Consider the following 23,031-nt stretch of genomic DNA (forward strand, 5'->3'; position numbering starts at 1 on the left):
TCTACTATACCCGTACTCATTTTTGAGCTTATGATTTTTTAGAATTTAAGAATAAAAAAAATACTTTAAATATTACATATTTTTGCTACATATGTTATCTACATATACAATGTATATTATACATTATATATACGCTCACGTACATAACGAGGCAGAGTGTGCGAGCGAGAAAGAGAATGAGTAGCGTGTCTCTTGCTAAAGGAGGCGGAGAAGCAACTGAAAATTAATTTCTTCATTTTGGCAATAATTATGATCCGATCTGATTCAGATTCGGCAATCTGGTAGATATGGGCAATTTCTTTAAAATTGTGCCTGGCACAGATTTTCGTCCTTTGTGTGGTCGGTTGGGGGCGGGGCGGAATTTTGAAAAACACTTGTAGCAGTGTGATATCACATGAGTCTGGAAACCAAATTTGGTTGCCCCAGCTCTTATATTCTCTGAGATCCAGGCGCTCAACAAGACGGACGGACAGACAGACATGGCTCTATCGACTCGGCTATTGATGCTGATCAAGAATATATATACTTTATGGGGTCGGAAACGTTTCCTTCTCTGCGTTACACACATCCACTTTTACCACAAATCTAATATACCCCTTAACTCTTTTTTGAGTACGGGTATAATGAGACTTAAAACAAACTTTTTTTTTTTTTGAAAATAAATCGTTATTATTTTATCTAAATGTGCATGTATGTACAGATACTCCGCATGAGAGTCTACAGTTGAGATTTTCCTAAAATACATTAAAACATTGTCATTGCTGACTTTGTTAATGTTGAATATATGTTTGTAATATACATATATGCTTTTGCGCATTAACGTTCCGTTCCCGCACATATAGTACAGATGTAAACTGCCTCTTACTTGCATACGAACACGTCTCTACAGCCCTGTTCTTATTATTCTTTGAAAGTACAGTTCATAAGACTCTGTTTGCAAAACATTATTATTATTTTTTATATGTGTTTTATAGTGAACTTCCTCGAAATATGTGCTTTTTGCTTTTGCGCCTACTCACATCTGATTTTTTAAGGTCTGTTGTAAAATAAATTTGTGGTATCTTAATACTATTTTGGCTAATATTAGACTAAAAGTATATTAACAAGGAACAAGATAAGAAATCTATATATATATGGGGAGCTCAAGCTTTCTTATGGAGAAAGGGCCACGGCTCCACTTCCAAACCGGGTACTCAGTCAGTATTTATGTAGGCTTATGTATTATGTAACTTATACAATACATTTTATACGTAAGAGCAATTTGAATACAATTTTGAAACTGAAAAAATTTTAAACTTTGAGTGCTTATATCTTCTAACTAATTTTCTTAAAAGTTTGATTTTTGAAAGATCTGGATTCTATCCAAAGCGCTCATAAAATTCTTGAGTCTTCGTTTTTGGCCGTAGCTCATATCGGTCGTCTTCAAATGCACTGATGGACTCTTCTGGATACATCTCTAATGCTGCTGGTCATCTTTGGTGCGCACCTTGATACCCATCAAAACTTCCAAAGGTTTGGTATTGATGCTTCTGGTGTAAGTCGAGTTTATTACTCGTTGGACCTGATCTACGTGCTTAAACCATTTTTAAGGGTTGTCTATGCTGAGCTGGGCAAGCACGGATATGATCACTGCGTTGAACCTTTCCACCTGACCGTTTAGGTAGATCAATGTGTTAGAAAGGTTAGGTTAGGTTAACCCAGACGGCCCTCACGGGGCCACGCATAGGCCAATATGGCCCTTAGTTGTCCGGATGGGGGTGTAAGAACCTTTCAAGTATATTTATGAAGTTTTGAAGTCCTTAAGGATCGAAGTGTTTTTGGCAAAGGCTAGCAGTTCCCCTGGCGTCCTCTTGGAGGCATCTTCCAGTGATGCCAGTACTGGGGCGCCCAGGTATATTCTCCTAGCCCTTGAGAGAGCCGGGCAGTTTCAGATGAGATGTTCCAGGGTTTCAGTTGCCCCGGATTCCTCGCATTTCCTGCAGTTGCCACTGTTGGTGATGCCTCGTTTGACAGCATGTGCCGCGGCCAGACAGTGACCTGTGAGTATTCCCACCAACATTCTGCAGTCCTTCCGTGGGAGGTGCAGTATGTAGTGGCTGAGTTTCCTGTTGCGCTCCTTGAACATGGTTTTTGAGGTTCTGCAGGTGGTGGAGCGTTCTAAGGGAGACAGGCACGTTCTCAGTTCTGTCGTTTGCCAGCCCGACGTGCTTTGTCGTGCTTAGGATATCTAGTGCCTCCCTGCTTGCCAAGACATTTCTGGAACTGACCGCCGACGACTGCATGGATCTTATCGCCGTCTGGCTGTCCACGAACAGGTTGATCACGTCGTGTGGACGATCCGTAGACTGAGCAGCCTCTGCCGCTTTCCGTATGGCGAAGACTTCCGCCTGGAATATGCTGCATTGGTCCGGTAGCTTATAGGACAGCCTTATCTCAGGGTCTGTACAGTATATGCCTGCTCCTACTCCTCCTTCCATCTTGGAGCCGTCAGTATAGATGTTGAGGTGTTGAGTCTGGTCCCGACCCCTTTTCCAATCGTCGGGTCCCATGTATGAGGTTGTTTTTACATCCAGGAAGTTTGGGGGATCATGTAGTCAGATATACTGGTCATGTCTCGGCCAATTGAACTGTGCCCGAATCCTTGTAGAGACATGTTTCCTGATGCTACTAAGCGTGGTGCCGCCTTTCCTGCAATCAGTTGAGCGTGGATGTCCAGAGGGGGTCGATTCCGATTATGGTTTCGAGAGCTTTTGTTGGGGTTGACCCCAGCGCCCCCGTAATGCAGAGCAGTGCCTGCCGCTGGGTCCTTTCCATAAGCTTATTGTACGTCGTCTTTTCTGTCGCTTGCCACCACACTACGTCTCCATACAGCAGAGTCGGTCGCACCACCGAGATGTAGATCCAGTGCATTAGAGCAGGTGACAGGCCCCATGTACTGCTGAGCATCTTCTTGAATGCATATAGCGCAATGGTGGCCTTCTTCACCCTTTTCAAAACATTGGACCTCCACGCCAGCTTGCTGTCCAGTACTATGCAGAGGTATTTGACTTGTGTTTTCGGGGTCAGCCTGGATTTTCCAATTTTCGGGGGGATCCATGCCGGTACCTTGTATCTCTTGGTAAAGAGGATGAGGTCCGTCTTGTCCACGATGATACTGAGTCCTACCTTTTCCGCCCACTCACATATCTCCCTGAGTGTTGATTCCATTATGGAGCTTAGAGTCGATGGACCGTAATAATTATGCTTATGTCATCCGCATAAGCTGTTATTTCTGGGGCTCTCCTTTCGAATCTCTTTATTAGGTCGTCGACCACCAGGTTCCACAGGAGGGGCGAGAGGACCCCACCCTGATGTGTGCCTCTGTGTGCCCCTTTCACCATGGAAGCGGTGCCCCACTCTGAATACTCCCGTCTACAACTTAGAAGGTTCTTTATCCAGAGGTTGATTGCGGGATGCGTGTTGGTCGCTTCTAGGCGGTCCATTATCGCGTTCGTATTTACGTTGTTAAATTCTCCGGATATGTCTACGAACACTTCATGAGCATACTTTTTACTATGAGATCAGTCTCCCTACATCATTCCTGATATGTAGATCCAGCAGGTTTTCTAGTGTTTTGAGTAAAAAGGAGGTGAGGCTTATCGGTCTGTAGTCCTTGGGGCTCATATGGCTGCACTTTCCTGCCGTTGGTAGGAAGACAATCCTTGAGGTCCTCCATTGGATAGGCATATAGCCTGTGCTCATGCAAGCTGAGAGAGAGCAGAGAGCCATGGGGTGATCACGTCTTTGGTCACCTGGAAATATACCGTCTAGTCCAGTTGCTTTTTTACCCGCAAAGGAGTCCATAGTCCAGTGGATTCTCTTAGACGATATGATATGAGATCTGTTGGAGGGTGCTGTTCCTCAGTTGCTAGGTAGATGCGCTGTAGCGTCAGCAAGCTTGGTGAATCCTGAGAAGTGATCTTCCATTAGTGGTGTTTGGGCTTCTTCACTGCCCTCAGTCCACTGTTCATGGTTTCGCTTCAGCCGACTCTGTATGGTAGGTTGCTTTGATAGCAACTTCCGGAGTCTAGCCGTTTCTGGGACTTTCACGATATTGGAGCAGAAGTTCCTCCACGAGTTTCTTTGTGCCCTGGGTATTTCCTTTTTATATTCCGTGAGTAGGGTTTTGTATTCCTCATTGATTATCTCATCGTTGGCATGTTTGGCGATTTTGAAGAATTCTTTGAGGTTATTTCTTTGAAGCGATAAGTCCCGGTTCCACCAGAATGGTTTGTTCCTCTTTTTTGTTCTCGAGGGTGGGCATGATGCGTGGTACGCGTCCAGTAGTTCCTTGGATAGGGTCTCTTGGAACGTTTCTATATCTTCCGCGTTTTTCACTGTGCCATGGCAAGTCGCGAGCTTCAAAGTAACTGTCTTTTTAAACTCTAACCAGTTTGTGTTCCGGGGGTTTCTATAGACAGTTATCTTCGGAGAGTGTCTAAATTCGCACTTGAACTGAATGTACTTATGGTCTGAGAAGGATAGTCTTTCAAGGACTATCCAGCCAGATACCAAAGTACTCTTTCCCGTTACAAGTGTTAGATCTAGCACGTTAGACGAGGTGGGACCTACGAAGGTGTGTTCCTCCCCCATATGCATAAAATATGCATATGCATTTTATGATTCTGGTTTTGGTATATTTTATTAGGTGTATCGATTTTGATGAATATTCATTAAAAGAACTGATCTGTAGCTTCAAAAGAAAAACTTATTTTTCAAACCATCTACTTTTTGTGTTGTTTTACAACTTTAACTTGACAGCAAAAAAATATGCCCAAATTTTCCAGAAATTTTGTTTGCATGTTTGTTTGTTTACTTTAATTTTCCTAGTGCTACAAAGTTGTACCTTATGATTAGTGCACTAGTCACAAAAATTTCAATAAGATTAATTATTAAATTAGATTGGATTAGATTGAATATTTCCCATAGCTAATTTTGAGTAAGTTATGTTTTTCGCTTAATTTTATACACATTTTTAATTTTTAAATTTAAATTTAAATATCTCCTAAACATAATACATTCTTAATTTTATTTTGAGCTATGTTATTATTTTAATTTAGAGTTTTCAGATGTATAGTCAAATTTGTCCTGAATTTTAATGCGTCTACAGTTGTTTTAAAGCTATTTGGTAATTGGTTCCATAGGCGAACAGTGTAAATGAAAAGTGTCTTTCAGAGCAAGCTAGTCTGTGTTTAAGACATACTATATGATTTATTCTCCGAGATGCAGTAAACCTTAGTATGTCTGATAGATATGGTGGTTCTTTCTTGGTTATAATTTTATGTAAAAATATTAATGCTCGCGAGTCAATCCATTTGTTAAACCTACACCAAAAATTCTGCCTGCATGAGGGGTTATTTGCTCCCTCCTTCTTATATGAAATACATATCTTGCTATAGTATTGAATACGACGTTCAGTTTTTGCTTACAACTACTATCACAGTTTTCAAATAGCTCTACGCCATAAAAAAGTGTTGGTATCAATAGTGTTTTAGCAACTAAGAGACGAATATTTTCTGGAAGGTAACGTTGTGTCACGTTTAAAGTTCTTAGCAAACCATACGACCTTTATGATGTGATCATTCCATGTCAGCATGCTATTAAGAACCAGGCCCAGATTATTTGCTGTTGTTGTGTATGTAATGGTATTATGATTTATTTATATTTTGCGTAGGTTAGTAAATTCGACTTTCTTCTTTCAGATTACTAGGCATTTAGATTTAGTTGGGTTTATTCCTAGTCCGTTATTGTTTGCCCAACTGTTTATGTTTGTTAGTTCCCTATTGGTTATTATTGCACACTCAGTTATGTTATTTACGGGACGGCATACATACATTTGGACGTCATCAGCATATAAATGGACTTCACACTCAGACAATACATTGGGAAGGTCATTTACATAAACAGTAAACAATAATGGTCCAAGGAAAGATCCTTGCGGAACTCCTCTCGTAGGAAACACAGATGACGAGTACCCAAATTTCGTGACTACAGATTGTAATCGATTTGTCAAGTATGAATGAATTAGTTCGGTTGCGGTGCTGTCCAGTCCATATAGTCTTTGAAGTTTTGTACACAGAACCTCGTGATTGACGGTATCGAATGCTTTGCTATAGTCTAATAATGTCAAGAATGCCACCTGTCCTTCATCAATTTTATTACGGATGTCTTCACTGACTTTAAGGATTGCAGAAGTACAACTCCTGTTTTTCCTAAACCCCGATTGTTTTTCATTAAACAGTTTATTACTTGCCATATAGTTACTAAGTTAGGTTGAGAGCAATCGTTCAAGAACTTTTGAAAGAAAAGGCCAAATGACAATCGGTCTAAAGTCATTATTTGACTTCGGTATTGGAATTATTTTGGCTGCTTTCCAGGCCTTAAGAAATGACGAGCTCATTATTGCACTATTAAATACATGTGTTATATATAGTATTATCTTTGGTAGCAGTGTTTTATAAAATTTGGGATTTTTATCATCTGGTCCTGTTGCACTAGATTTAATTTTAAGACTCGACTTTACAACATCACATTGGGACACACATTCAAAGCTAAATCTATTATCACAGTCAATTTATACGCTATTTATTACAGTAGGTAAGGTAGATTGCACAAATTTTCTGTTCAAATCATCAAGGTCGATATCTACCTGTGGTGATTTCGGCATCTGTTTGCCGATACCGAGTGACTTTAGTTCCTGCCATTTTTGGCTAGTTGAAATGATTTCATGAAATTTGGTCGTGTAATAGTTAGTTTTAGCTTTCTTAATGCTATTCTGCACTTTGTGTCTCGCTTCTTTAAACATGGCGTAGTGATGGCTTGTCTTGTATCGTTTCCATCGCTCATAAGCTAAATTTAAAGCATTTATTAGCAATTTTATATTGTCAGTGTCAGTACTTTGTAAGAGTACTTTGTGAGTTGGGTAGTCAGAGTTTGCAGCATGCAGACCTATCGCTTCCAAATTGTTTTTTATCTGGTGCTCTTTCAGCATTTGACTATTTAGGTCACCGATGATTACTACATTGTCATACCCTAATGATATTGTGTCCAGTATTGAGATGGCTTCCGAAAAGTCTGTTGTGCGATTTGGTCTGTAAATGCAGCCAATAAGTAACCTGGACGCTTGTCTGGATCCTTTTATTTCGAGAAAGATATACTCATTTATACTTTCCTTGGTGTGCTTACCTATTACATTAGATGCCAGGTTGGACTTAACATAGATTGCAACACCCCCAGCATGTCCCTCACGGTCCGAACGAAAAACATTGTATCCGTCAGACGTAGTCATAACATCACAGATATTGGATGTAAGCCACGTTTCAGACACACAGATGACATCAACATTTCAGTTAGTAAAAAGGTACCTGAATTCATCCATCTTCTTCCATCTGATGAGATTGAGATGCATACATGGACAAAAGCTCTCTCATGCTACTAATGCGAACGTAGTTATCGCTCCCAGCCTCTCTCACATGAACAGCGGAGCGGCGCTTAAATACTGCGGTGAGCTTTTTCCCTTTCATAGCTTCTTTGAAAATTTCATATTGAGCTTTTGTAAGTTGCTCGTTAACATAGAATGCCACGTGTGAGTTGAAACCCAGCAGCTGTAAGCTCAGCGGCTGGTTTTCTGTTCTCCGATATGCCCCAATTTCTCGAAGCAATGCAATTTTGTCGCGTGTATGATCCATTTTAACTATAATTGTGGGATCAACAATAGTGCCGTTCGATGCCCTCTGTTGTCTTATTCGGAAAATATCCCTAATTTTTGGCGGAGGCGTAAGATTAAGTGAAAAACAAAGTGTATGAAAGATAGTTTTTAAGTTTTCGCCGTCAACAAACGGGACTCTGTGCACTCGGACGTCAGCTGCGACCCCATCCATTGCCTGCACCTCCAGCTTCTGCTCAAAACGAGCTTCCAGTGCCGATATTTTAGCCTTTAGTGTGCCATTCTCGGATGACTCCGTCTCCAACTGCTCCACACGCTTGGCCAGGCGCTGGAGCTCCTCGTTAAGTTTGGAGACGTGATCTTGGAGCTCACCCAGAATCCGCTGTTCGGTCTCCCGTATGAGTTGTGCCTGATCCCCAAACTTTTCGGAGATAATCTCCAAAAGTCGGGGTGAAGGTGCATCTGTGCTGCATCGCTGCACATCGGCAGCAGCGCTGTCCCTTAGGCGTTTTTGTGGTTGCGCCATCGTTGTTTGGAGTGTGTTTTGAGTGTTTATTTACTTTTTTTCTTTTCTCTGGTTGTCCGTAATGAGTGCTTTCTGTATTACTTGTGCGTATCAGTGTAACTTGGAGTGTTTGTATATTAGCGTCTAGTTTGAATGTATTTGGCGGCGTCTAACGCGAATTAAATTTGCTGTTTAAGGTTGCTGCCGTGTTTATTTTTGTTTGAATATTCGTGTACCTACATATGTTTAAAAGCGCGTTTTGCTCTTTTTGAGTCGTTCGGCTTTTATAATTTCACCCATCAGACATGTGAGATCTCAAAACAAATCTAAAAATAGTTATTCCATATGTTGTGTTATGCTTATGAGATGATCCTTAAAATGTAGGACGAATATAATACAAATTTTCGAATAAGCAATTTTTTGAGTGTAGTGTAGTGAAAACGAGAAGGAACGTATGAGTCGTTTCTGGGGCCGCGACTCTACTTATACCCGTACTCAGTCGGCATATACATTTTTGAGCATATGATTTTTTTGAATTTTAGAATACATTTTACATTTACATTTTTTTGCTACATCTACATATACTATGTATATTCTACATCTAACATGTATATTCTACATGTACCATTCATATTCTACATCTCCTCCGCTAGGGGTTGCTCGCGCACTGAACGCGGCAGAGTGTGCGAGCGAGAAGGAAAATGAGTTGCGTTGTTGTGGGCAGGAGGGGGCAGGGGAAGCAGCAGAAAATTAATTTCTTCATTCTGGCTATAATTATGATCCGATCTGATTCAGATGCGGCAGTCTGGTAGATATGGGCATTCTCTAAGATACTTCGTTTTTAGTTTTATCGTATCTTTAAAATTGTGGCTGCCACAGATTTTCGTCCTTTTTGGGGGCGGAAGGGGGCGGGGCGAAATTTTGAAATACACTTGTAGCAGTGTGATATCACATGAGTCTGGAAACCAAATTTGGTTACCCTAACTCTTGTAGTATCTGAGATCCAGACGCTCAACGAGACGGACAGACAGACAGACATGGCTATATCGACTCGGCTATTGATGCTAATCAAGAATACATATACTTTAAGGGGTCGGAAACGTTTCCTTCTCTGCGTCACACACATCCACTTTTACCACAACCACCCCACCCCTTAACTCTTTTTTGAGTACGGGTATAAAAATCAAAGTTTAGCATTTTATGCACAGCAACCAGGCAAATATGCACCGGTATCAAAGTTAAACTTTAACTATTTATTGTAAAGCTTATGAACATTGTAGCCCCATGTAATCGTGCAGACTACATTTTGAAAAATGTTTCTATCAAAGGCAGGTAAATTTATGAAGATATCCTGATTCGCTCAGAAGCTATTAATGTAGAAAAGAGAAATGTCCGATTTGTTCCACTGTGCGTCGTTTGGTATTGTCAGCTATGCTCTCACTTCCGAATCCGATCAAACACACCCTGCAGTCGTTTAATTTTGGCATACGCAGTTCGTCGTATAAATCTTCGCGTGAAATGTTAAATTTACTACCAGTGTCAAATAATGCCATACTCTTCGTATTTTTAATAGAAACTTCTTTAGACGTTAGTTCCGTTTTATTTGAAACTACGAGTAAGCTTGGTTTTTAATCGCTTCTCATTATTTTTCTTGCAAAACAGCTAAATACGCTTTCACACAGATGTATGTAAATTAATATTTAATGAGCATGTACAAAAAAATCTCATGCAAATGCAGGGATATTTTTTTGTAAAGTCAAGTTAAAGTTGAAAAACAATCCAAAAATGAGGTCAATATTCTATAATTCCATATATTTCATCTATTAGACATGGAAATTAGAATCGGCAATTATTCATACTACAGAAATGTTAATGTTATTAGACAATCCTTCCAATGTGGAAGAATAACAAAAAAATGTTGAATAAGTTTTAGAAAAAAACCAAAAATTTTTTGGTATATTTTTAAAAATGATGTTAGATTAAAATAACATTTTTAATTATTATGTGTAGCGAATGACCATTAATCTTTCTTTATCGATCCAACAAACCAAAATTTAGCATTTTATGCACCGCAAACAGGCAAATATGCATTTTAACTATTTTGACTATTTATTTTAAAGCTTTTAGACAATGTAGCCCCATGTTCTCATGCATACTAAATTTTGAAAGATGTTTCTTTCAAATGCAGCTTATGTCATGAAGATATCTTGTTCAGAAGTTATTAAGTTTCCAAGCTGAAATGGCCGAAGGCCCCACTGTACGTCGGAGGCTGGAATAAAAATCTCGGCAATCGGCTTTGCATACTCGTCTGAATTTTTTTATCAAATGAAATATCGCAAAAACCATTCGGGAATGAAACAATAAAGATAGCAAAAAGTTTCGAATACCAGATCACTCGTATTTCAATTCGAACGAATTTTTCAAAAATCATTTACAAGAAACGGAGCAAGGCTTTATATATACTTTACGCTGGCGGAAGCGCTTCCTTCTTGGCGTTACAAGGTACTAAACATCTAAAAAGACTAAAAAAAAAAAAACGTAATCCACCTCGCAAGGAAGCTCTATTGCTCTTGCAGGAAGCTTTATGATCAGGGAACTTGTAGTTAGATACACCACAAATTAGTTTTACAAAAAACTTGCGGCCCGATTCACTTGAAAAAATCGGCCACAAAAAAAGCAGAAGCAACTGTTCTTATTCAAGCGAGTCAAAAAATTGCATTCATGTTTCAAAGAATTTCCCAATAAATCACAAAAATAATGGTAAACTGGTTTGTATTCATTTTTTTAAAAAGACCCCTATGAACTGTAATAAGTAATGGAAGAAACTAAAAACTAAAAAATCAGTGCTCTTTTCAAGTGAGCGGATAAGTAAGGTTCAAGTGTAAGTATGCAAAATCGGTTATGTTTCGATATACATGCACGCTTATATCAACTAAATTCAAAAAGGTTTCTTCAACACCATTAAACATTGGCTTATTTTTAAACACTCCCAGCCAGGTTTAATGGTATGCTAAATTTTTCGAAAATCTTCTATCTTAGCATTTTTATTTATGAAAAACACATAATGATTTTAAACAGAAAACTGGTCGTTGGAATGCTATGCATGTTCGAATTGCGTGGGAAATTTATTACCACCAAAACAAACAAAGTTCTGATAAGACAGGATGTCCTACAGGCGGAAATAATGCAATTGGGAATTTGAGCTCCACTAATGCGTCAATCACCGCAAGCAACCTGATAACTGGATCCGGTGGAAGTATCATTGTTAGCACTGCCAGCACAATCAATAATGTTGGTACTGCCTCGGCTATTGGAGGAGGTATCGTGAGTGCAATTGGGCCAACACCGTCAATTAGTATTAAATCATCGACAGCTATTGCAATGAACACAACACAACAGCATCTTCCTCAACGGACGAATGAACTTCCACCACCTGCAGCTTTTGCAAATGCATTACCAGGACGTTCTTCATTTGAAACGTCTCCTTTGGCGGCGAGTTTCATCGGGGCACCCCCTAGTCATATTGGTAAGCTGTAAAAATGTGATTCACTAAATTTAGTTATTAATTGACTACATTTTGACAGGAACGGCAGTTTCACCTTTTGGACGCTATGTAGCTCCATTTGGGTTTACGGGTCTGACCCATTTCGGCGGACATATAGACGCATGGAGGTAAGTGCAGCCATGCAATTATATCAATTTATAAATTATATGCATACTTAGGAATGCTATAAAATAGCTATATTAACTATTTAATATTTTATTGTGGCTAATTATCTTATGTTGTGGTACGAGGGCGGATCAATATGTCTGAGACCTTTTGGATTAAAAACAGGTTTTTTGATACACAATCAATTTATTTATCAACATTGGACAGGGCCAAACAATTTTTTTTTCGAAATTTAAACGGGACACCCCCTAGTTTTGTTGCCGTAGATTAAATAGTAATTACATCTTTTTATTTTTATTTTTTAGAGGTTGCTACCAAATTTAAAAAAAAATTGTAATTATTTAAAATTAAAAAAAAAATTGTTTGCTGAATAAGTTGGATAAATGGTGAAATCTATTGCATATATATTAATACCATTCATATCGTCTTTAATCAGTTATTGGCAGTAAAAGTTGCACAAGTTTTTGCGAACTAGTTATCTAAATATATCAACCTCAGCTGAACTTCTTGATTTTCACTAATCGTTCATATTTTAACAGTAACTTAAAAAAAAAAAATCAAAATAACTTATTATCAATATGTACTAGTTTCTAAGTTTCAATAGCATTTGAAAAAACCGACGAATTCAATTTTTGTAATTTAAATTTTAATGTTTTTTAATGTATATTTAACTAAAAAGTGTATTTTTTTTTCGTGGTGGCAACCCCTAAACATTAAACTAAAAACTTCAAAAAAATTCTATAATTTTATTGAATAACAAAGAACAGAACTGGGGGGTGTCCCCTTGAAAAGAAAAAAAATTTCTTGGTCAAATTTTGGCCCAGCCTAATCAACATGGTCTTATTTTATCTCTATACACTTTTTTCAGCATTTTCCCAATTTTTGTATCCCCTAAAAAAGGATTTGTCGAGGTCCTCAAAATAGGCTTTTTATGGGAGAAGACTTAATCATTGGACTCAAATCCCATTCCGTCAAGCCTTTTTTTCAGGTTTGGAAACAAGAAATAGTGACTAAGGACTAAATCCAGAGAAAAGCTTGGGTGCGTAGCCTAATTCATCGATTTTCGGGATGGAAACTGAAACTGTCTGCATCCTTGCATTGTCCTGGTGGAAAATAACTTATTTCTTGGCCAAATGCAGTCCTTTCTTTTTAAAATCATCATTAAATCGATACAATAAGATGGCATAATATTCGCAATTGTCTGTTTTACCCATTCTGAAGGTAATCTATGTGGTTAATACCGCCAGCATTCCAAAAAACCTTCGCCATGACTTTATTGGCTGAAAAATCCACATTGGCCTTCTTTTGCATGATCAAGAACATATAAACTTTATGGGGTCAGAAACATTTTCTTCTCTGCAATACACACATTCACTTTTACTACAAATCTAATATACCCCTTAACTCTTTGCGTACGGGCTTAAAAATAGTGTTCTGGAGAGTCCTTGAGCAAAGCAATCTTTGGACCGTAGGTCTTCGAGTCGAGTTCAATTCCGGAACCTTATGTGGACAAACTGGATCCGATACTCAGATCAAATGGGACATATCCTTTGAAAGTCCCTCCCTTCCGAAGAGATTTAATGGGATGTTACGGCTCGTCTTGTAAAACTATTTTCTTGCCGCTCACGTAAAACTAGAGTCGGAAGAAACCTAAATGGTGTACTCCAAGAGTAAAAGAACTTCGCATAACTCTTCGAAGGCTCTTCAACAGAGGCTCTTCAAATACCATTGAAATCGATGGAGCAGAGATCCCATAGTATGTATCAAGCTTTTCCTTGGTTTCCGTGGTTTTTCATTTTTTCTTCAAAGCACGAAGAAGCTAGCTATCAATGGCTGTAAAACACAAACAAAGTGGCGCAGCTTATTAAAATTTTAAATGAATCGGCTAATTAGATACCTTTTGACAGAAAAATTATTGCCATATCAATTAAGTGGCGAGAAATTCAAAAGGTCTCGGGCTTATTGATCCGCCCTCGTATTTATATGGTACTTGAATAAAAACACCGTTTTTTTTTTAGATTTTGCAAATCTCCCTCAACTGCTAGAGCATTGATTCTTTTTTTTTTATCAAAGAACCATTTATTAAGCTCTGTTTACAAATATGGGATCTTTTTTTGGGTCACTTGATTGAGAAAAGTTACTTTGTCACTTTTTTATTGCAGATTTTGGAACCGAATCGTTCCGCAAAAGTATTTTAAAATTAGTTTGTGGTATCTAGCTTATATTTTAGTTAAAATGGAGAGAAAAGGTAAATTAACATCCGACGAAAAACAAAAACTTTTTTTTTAAGAATTTTCGACAACTGGTATTTTTTTGTAAGCTTTTTTTTTTTAGAGTTAGCGCTTCCTTTTTTTTACACACCTCTAGTATCTTACGTCTGGTTGGAACTTTGCTATTTTTAAAAGATAAATAAAACAGCTAGAAGTTAAGACCAAACACTTAGTGATTTCAGCTTACCGTCTGGGAAATATAAAGCATTGAAATGCAAAATTGATGATTTTTGTGCGGTATTTTTTCCGAAATTTTGACTTTAAAAACTCATGAAAAGTCGAAAAAAATTATATCCTGTGATATTAGGTCGTCATTTAAGGTATTGCTCATTAAAATATTTGGAGAAACTTTGGAGCTAAAATTCGTTAACCAAACCTAAAAAATGAAGAAATTTTTTTTGAAAACTGTTATTTTTTTGTAAGCTTTTTTCAGAGGTAGCGCTTTTTTTTCACATATGTAACTCTGGTACCTTACGTCTGGTTGCAAAGAACTTTGCTATTTTAAAAAGATAATTAAAACAGCTCGAAGTTAAGCCCAAACTCTTTGTGATTTCTGCTTACCGTCTGGGAAATAAAAGACATTGAAATGCAAAAATTATAATTTTTGTGCGGTATTTTTTACGAAATTTTGACTTTAAAAACTCAGGAAAAGTGGAAAAAAATGATATCCTGTGTTCTCTATTTTTTTTTTGTGTATAAGTGCGTTAATTAAGCATCGTTAAAGGTATTGCTCATTAAAATCTATGAAGAAACTTTTGAACTAAAATTCATTAACCAAACATAAAAAATGAAAAATCTGAACAAAAAATATTTATTTTTGTTCATTTGTATGCTTTTTTCAAAGATAGCTCTTATTTTGTACATAACTGGTTGTTATGTTGTTATCTTATCTGGTTGTAATCAACTTAACAAGCGTTAAATGTGATTTAACTTCATTAACCAAACTTAAAAAATTAACAAAAAATATTTATTTTTATTCATTTGTATGCTGTTTTCAAAGATAGCTCTTATTTTTCACATAACTTACATCTGGTTTTAATGAACTTTAACAAGCGTTAAATGTGATTTTTGGAAAGTTTATCAACCAATTTTATCTCAGCCGTTTCTCCATAGATTTTAATGAAAAATTCTTTAAACGACGCCTAATGCACCCATAAAAGAAAATATAAGCACACTTTTGCATTTGAAAAGTTAATATTTCCCAGACCGTAAGCTGAAACCAAAAAGTGTACAGGTCCACTTTATAGCTGCGACTATTATATTTTAAGAATGGCAAAGTTCATTTCAACCAGATGTCAGAAACTTAAGTTATGTGAAAAAAAAAGCGCTATCTTAGAATAAGCATAAACAAAATAACACTTTTTTTTAATTCTTTAAAAGGAGTTCTGCCGTAGAATAAAAATCTCATCAAACAATTTCAAAGCTTTAAATCTATCAGAAAAAGTGGGCTTGGTACCCTTGAGGGTAGTGTAATCAAAAGCTTTAATCAAGTCCGCGGGAACAGATGGCATCATCCCCGGCCAACTGATCCATGCCATACACAGAGCATCCAACTGGCCCTCGGACATATCCCAGACACCTGTCTTCAAAACAAAGTCATAATTTTTCTCAGGACAGGCAAGTCTTGGCACAGAGCATCTTTTGTTAGCATACTTCCAACCGCCATTACTGGTGCACTGGTGGACCTCCGGCTGTGAGCCTGCCGTCAACGTCTACCAGGTCTAATAGAAGGGAACACAGCAGGGCAGAAAAATGCGGGATAGGTGTTAACCCATCTAAAATGGCACTTGTGCTCTTTACTAAGAAGTATAAGATTTTGACACTTGTTCCCACAAAAATTCTGCGGGGAAACGCAAGTTTTTAACAACAATGACCACAAGTATCTTGATCTGATCCTTGATAGAAAACTCGACTGGCAATTGAGTATAAAGGGGAGGGTTAAAGAGGCCACATTAGCCCTCTACAGAAAAGCAATCTGAACTTGGATATGACTCGGTAAATAGTCCACTGGCTACACATCGACATCATACGACCAATCATGCTCCACGGATTGGTACAAATTTTGTATGTTATGCTATGTAGGTTTCTGGCCTATGCCACTTTTAGCCCAATTGCATTAAAAAGAAAAGTATTTCCTGGGATAAACCTTCATATAACATTTTATTTTACGGCCACGATTGATAACGACTAACGATATACGAAAAATTTATTTCAGGAACAAATTTAACTTTACTCATGAAAATGTCTGTGATTTTCAACCGCGATCAGCGGATATCCCCATTTGTGATCTTATAATTTATGTGGAATTTTTAAATATTCTATTTGTTTACATTTTTTTGATACATCTGTTATCTACATCTCCTCTGCCAGGGTTCGCACAGAGTCGGCAGTGCTGAAAAGGGGTGGGTTAGCAACTGACGGACGGACGGACAGACAGATATGGCCATATCGACACGAATATTGATGCTGATTAAGAATATATACACTACTGGTCAAAATAATAAGTACAGAGGCATCGTGCTGATTTGTTATCAAAAATTTCGAATGTTTATGAATGCATGACTGCTATGACTGAAAATGGAAGACGGAAGAAGAAATCTCCACAAACAACGGACACCCGTATCGTCAGTCTTGCAAAAAAATTATACGTTCATGTTTTACAAGGCCGTTTCCGCCACAATTGGCAATGAGATATCATCTCAGTCCGTTCCTTGTAGGGGGCTGTCCATATATTACGTAATCACCTAGGGGGGGGGGGGGGGGGTCAAGGAAATGATTATGTTTGATTACATGGGGATGGGGGGGTCTTGGACAATGATTACGTTATCATTTTAAAGAGTTTTTTTTATTGAAAGTATTTATTCAAAAATTTATTTCGCGCTGATTATTCCGCCAGTAAGTACCAAATGCAACCAAATTGGTTTATATATATTTTTTTCTTGTGATTACGTAATCATGTGGGGGGGGGGGGGTTCCTTGAATGATTACTTTTGATTATAAGGGGGGGGGAGGGGGTCAAAAATCATCGAAAACGTGATTACGTAATATATGGACAGCCCCTAGACGTCAATATTCAGACTTACCAGGACGTATAGGCCGAAAAGTTCCCAAATACGGTTTTTACGCTGCCGCATCATTGTCGAAGCTGCGAAAAAATAATGTGAGGCTTTTAGACAATAAGGGGGGCCATAACAGATACTGGCGTAGGATTAAAAATAACACTACTCAAAAAATTGAACTTTGCGCTGTGGACCAAAATGAATTTTTCTGATAGATTTTGGAATTTAAAAATTTTTGTAGTACTTTACCCGTACTCAAAAAAGAGTTAAAGGGTATATTAGATTTGTGGCAAAAAAGGGCGTGTGCAACGCAGAGAAGGAAACGTTTCCGACTCCATCAAGAATACATATTCTTGATCAGCATCAATAGCCGAGTCGATAGAGCCATGTCTGTCTGTCCGTCCGTCCGTCTTGTTTGACGCCTGGATCTCAGAGACTATAAAAGCTAGATAAACCAAATTTGGTTCGAGACTTATGTGATATCACACTGCTACAAGTGTATTTCAAAATTTCGCCCCGCCCCCACAAAGGACGAAAATCTGTGGCAGGCACAATTTTAAAGATACGATAAAACTAACGCAGTATCGTAGAGAATGCCCATATCTACCAGATTGTCGAATCTGAATTAGATCGGATCATAATTATAGCCAGAATGAAGAAATTAATTTTCTGTTGGTTCTTCCGCCTACTTCAGCCAGAGACCCGCTACCTATCTCATTCTCGCTCGCACACTCTGCCGCGTTCAGTGCGCGAACAAACCGTAGCGGAGGAGATGTAGAATCTAAATGGTACATCTGTAATCTACATGTTAGATGTAGAATATACATAGTAGATGTAGATAACAGATGTAGCAAAAAAAATGTTAAATGTAACATTTTTTTTTTAATTATAAAATTCTTACAAATTTTAAGCTCAAAAGCGCAGCAGAGTGTGCGAGCGAGAAAGAGAATGAGTAGTGACTCTCTGGCAGGGGGAGGCGGAGGAAGCCACTGAAAATGAATTTCTTCATTCTGGCTATAATTATGATCCGATCTGATTCGGCAATCTGGTAGATATGGTCATTCTCTTCGATACTGCGTTTTTAGTTTTATCGTATCTTTAAAATTGTGCCTGCCACTGATTTTTGTCTTTGTATGGGCAGGGGGCGGGGCGAAATTTTGAAATACATTTGTAACAGTGTGATATCACATGAGTCTGGAAACCAAATTTGGTTACCCTAACTCTTGTAGTATCTGAGATCCAGACGCTCAACGAGACGGACAGACAGACAGACATGGCTATATCGACGCGGCTATTGATGCTGATCAAGAATATATATACTTTATGGGGTCGGAAACGTTTCCTTCTCTGCGTTACACACATCCACTTTTACCACAAATCTAATATACCCCTTAACTCTTTTTTGAGTACGGGTATAATAACAGATCTAAAGAAATTCTTTAAAAAAAAACTAAACCATAAAAAAAAATAATAAAAAATTCGTTAAAATTTTGTAAACCCTGAAATCTATAAGAAAAAGTCATTTTGGGCCACAGCGGAAATGTCGTGTTGACTAGTGTAATAAGAAAAAAGTAGGAATTGTGATACGCTTTGGGTTTTTGGCTACTTTTAAGCTTAGTTATATTTAAAATAAACTAGACTGAACTAAACTATTTAACTAAAATATAAGCTAGATACCACAAAATAATTTTACAATACTGTTGCGGACAGAGCTTAATAAATGGTTCTTTGATGAAAAAATAGAATCAATGCTCTAGCAGTTGAGGGAGATTTGCAAAATCAAAATGTGTAAAAAAAACCTTTGTTCTTATTCAAGTACCATATAAATACGAGGGCGGATCAATAAGTCCGAGACCTTTTGAATTTCTCGCCACTTAATTGATATGGCATTAATTTTTCTGTCAAAAGGTATCTATTTAAAATGAATTACATTTTAAATTTGAATAAGCTGCGCCAGTTTGTTTGTGTTTTACAGCCATTGATAGCTAGCTTCCTCGTGCTTTGAAGAAAAAATGAAAAGCCACGGAAACCAAGGAAAAGCTTGATACATACTATGGGATCTCTGCTCCATCGATTTCAATGGTAAAAATGTGGCTTACTGTATTTCGCTGTGCCCGTACAATCACAAACGATGTCGCATGTGTATGAAAAGGCAAGATGGCTGCCGCGTTTGCTCACAATCGAGACAATTGAGACAACTTCGAAGGAGTGCTGTTTAACCACAATAAATTGCTCTCCATTTCGCTGCAGAACTTATGTCACGAGGCGCGTTTGGCTTTCCTAAGTTCTTTGTTGTAAAATGACAGACTGATCTTATACTCTGTAAAGTTCAGTTCTGTTATAAGTGTATGGCTTTAGCTCTGTTGACGTTTACAAGACGAGCCGTAACCTCCCAATAAATCTCTTCGGAAGGGAGGGACTTTCAAAGAATATGTCCCATTTGATCTTAGTATCGGATCCAGTTTGTCCATCTAAGGTTCCGGAATTGAACTTGACTCGAAGACCTAGGGTCCGAAGATTGCTTTTCAAGGACGAACGTTTTTTGGAATGCTCGCTGTATTAACCACATTTATTACCTTCAGAATGGGTAAAACAGACATGTGCAGTTTCCAATACAAAAATCCATGAATTAGGCTTCGAATTGCTTTCTCACCCACCCTATTCTCTGGACTTAAGACTCAAGAGATGGCTCTAAAAAAATATATAGTATTTTGACGACATCGACAAATTCTATTTCTTCGAAGGGATACAAAAATTATAAATTCCGAAAAAAAGTATATAGAACTAAAAAAGATTATGTCAACAAATAATCAAGAAAAATTAAAAAAAAAAATGTATTCTTAGATAGGCCGTGTTCTTCGTTTTCTACTGGCTCAGATATGGTTACCAGTGCTATTCTTAAACATTGTGCTGATTCTCTTTGTATGACGCACTTAAAACAGTTTAACTTGTCTCTTGAGCTCGGTGATTTTTCCTCTGTCTGAAAAGAATTATATATATTTCCCATTCCAAAACTCTTTAAAAAAATGAGTACATCTCAGCTTCAACACTTTTTTAGTTCCCTGTACGGGAAAGATGGAAAATATTGTTTGACTGAATTAAATTTATATGCATCCAAAACAACATATAAATACAACATAAAGAATATAATTATTGTATTCATATTTTTTTAGATCAAATGCTATACAACGCAGTGTTGCCTATCATTCATCACCCGCTTCTGCGCCTAGCTGGCCGATAAAATCCGATCCAGCTCTGGACAATGCACGACGTGAAGCAGAGGAACGCGAGCGGGAGTCGCGGGAACGTGAACAGCGAGAGCGTGACCGACAGCGTCGCGAGCGTGAAGAGCGAGAGCGAAAAGAAAAAGAAGACAAACTAAAACGAGAGCAACTAGAAAGGGAGAGAGAACGAGAACGCGAACGTGACCGAAAAGAGCGTGAGCGAAGGGAAATGGAACGCCGAGAAATGGAACGGGAGCGAATGTTGCAGCAGCAGCGAATTAATGAGAGCAATAAGCAAGCTGCTGCAGCACAAGCTGCAGCTGCCGTGCCAGCCCCTGCACGAGATCGCTCTCCACATCGAAACGTAGGAGAACTTACCTCGGAGATACGTATTAAAGAAGAACATACGCGCACAAAAGAAGAACAGGATATTATGCTTATGCGTGCATCGGCAGCTGTCGCCGTTGTTGGAGATCCACGCTACCATCCGAACTCGTTGGCAGCTGTACAGGCAAATGCTGCTGCTGTGCATCACCATCATGCTAACTTTATAGTGGCTGGTCGACATGGATTACCGTCGCCATCATCGCATCTTTCTCGAACTATGATGCCACCCACCTTAAGTGTCGGCGGTCCAATCAGTCATTTTGCTACGCCGGGTCCTCCAGGATGGGGCATAGATCCGTACCGCGATCCTTATCCTATCCTGCGCTATAATCCCATAATGGAAGCAGCATTGCGGCATGAAGCAGAGGAACGTCAAAAAGCCATGAATATATATGCTGCGCAATCTGCTGCTCATTTGCGAGGTAAGGAGCCGAGTCCCATTCCACCTCCTTCAGTAGGTGCTTTGGGCCCTCCGTCGTCACATCACCGCTCACAAGCATCATCTTTAGCCGCCGTCGTCGCTCAAACCGATTCACAGCCTCCACTGCACAACCTACAACAGACACCACTGTCGCAACTGTCTACAGGTATAGTGGCCGGAAAGACCACCGGTCCATCGACACCAATAGTCATTCCTGTCCAACATATGATTTCAGTCGATTCATTGAGCCACGCAACAGTTAACACAAAAAAAGAATCAGATCACACTATGGGAATAGTAGTAAGTGCCGCGGGAGTTGGGCTTAGTACAGTACCAGCCGGTCTCATGGGAATATCTCCAACTTACCAACATAAAACATAGTAAAAAGACAATGTTTTGATACAGTTTAGGGCACTTTAACCCCCCTTAGAACGTTGACTGTACCCGCTCCTTCCTAATTTACCCAGAGTTATTTCAGCCTGAGGAATAATTTAGAAAAAAATCGCAATGCGTTTGTTAAGCAATCAACAAGAAGAGTGACACACAAAATATAATATTTTTCTTTTATTATTATTTGAAAACACAAAACAAGCTGTTTCAAATGTTTTTCCAATAGTGAATTTAAATAATAATAATAATAATTTAAAATGCATAACGAAGTATGGACTTCCAATTTCTTTAAACCTACACACTGAGCCTCATATTTCGAAACATGGTGTGCCCAACATAATTCTGGTCGCTTTGTTAAACAGCACTTAATCCGAACTTTACTCATTTACATATAACTGAAAACTAGTTTAAACTAGATATTTACGTTCGAAAATTTAGTTTTAGTGCATTTATATTATTTTTATAATGTGACATTAAGAATGGCCAAAAGAAATGTTGAGAATATCTTTTAATCTGATTGTACATATATATAAAAACGATAAAAGAAATAATATACTACACGTATTACCGCAGAATGAAACTGATACAATCCAAACTATAATGTATATGATATACATATGTAAGTATGTATGTATAACTGTGACAGCTTCAATCTCTTCTTGCATTATGTGTTTCAAGACATTACCACATATGCAATAAATGTAAAAATGAAAAAATCAATAATAGAATCATTGGTAACAAATAATATAAAGTTTTTCACTTGCCCATTGTGTTCCTGTTTGTTGTGGGTATTATACATACATTTTTTGTAACTCCAAAGATAACACGGAATTTAATAATTTTAATAACAAAGCGCTTGTGGGAGCACTTGAGACATTTGTAAATGGACACGAAAAAATATATATTGTATTTTGGTTTGTAATTTACGGTCTTGACATATATTCAGATAATCCATAAAAATATTTCTTATGGAACTCCGCTTTGGCTCGATTATATACATAGAACAGCTGAACCCGCCGCGACTTTGTCCACGTGCAATTTTTTTAATAAATGTAAAAATGTTTTGTAATGGATAATATGAATATGGATGGATATAACTTTTGATTTTGGCGGTTGCGGCGAATTGGTGCAAAATTATTTCTGATAGTTGGATTAGGTATTATTTTATATCGGGTTTTTCGTAAGAAGGGGTATTTTTAATTCCATACAAACAAAGGTTTTTAGATCGGTTCGACAAACAAATTATATATAAAAGCTTAGCTGTTTGGTCTAAGCGTTTAGTCGTCTATAAGTAAAACGAGAAGGAACGTGTGAGTCGTTTCTGGGGACACGACTCTACTTATACCCGTACTCAGTCAGTATATATGTACATACACTTTTGAGCTTATGATTTTTTAGAA

At 38.0% G+C, this 23,031-nt stretch overlaps 1 protein-coding gene across 6 annotated transcripts in view; it reads left to right on the forward strand.

The window, feature by feature from the left end:
• LOC111081552 (serine-rich adhesin for platelets) overlaps nt 1–22,654 on the forward strand; it is a 55,024-nt gene extending 32,370 nt beyond the window's left edge. For all 6 annotated transcript variants that reach the window (XM_041595900.1, XM_041595901.1, XM_041595902.1 and 3 more), the window contains exons 12-14: nt 11,289–11,736; nt 11,795–11,882; nt 20,383–22,654. In XM_041595900.1, coding sequence (XP_041451834.1) covers nt 11,289–11,736; nt 11,795–11,882; nt 20,383–21,622 — 1,776 coding nt within the window. In that variant the 3' untranslated portion in view covers nt 21,623–22,654. The remainder of the gene's footprint in view (nt 1–11,288; nt 11,737–11,794; nt 11,883–20,382) is intronic.
• Nucleotides 22,655–23,031: the final 377 nt, after the last annotated feature.

The sequence above is a fragment of the Drosophila obscura genome, unplaced genomic scaffold (assembly GCF_018151105.1).
Source record: "Drosophila obscura isolate BZ-5 IFL unplaced genomic scaffold, ASM1815110v1 contig_87, whole genome shotgun sequence".
In the NCBI taxonomy this organism is placed as follows: domain Eukaryota; kingdom Metazoa; phylum Arthropoda; class Insecta; order Diptera; family Drosophilidae; genus Drosophila; species Drosophila obscura.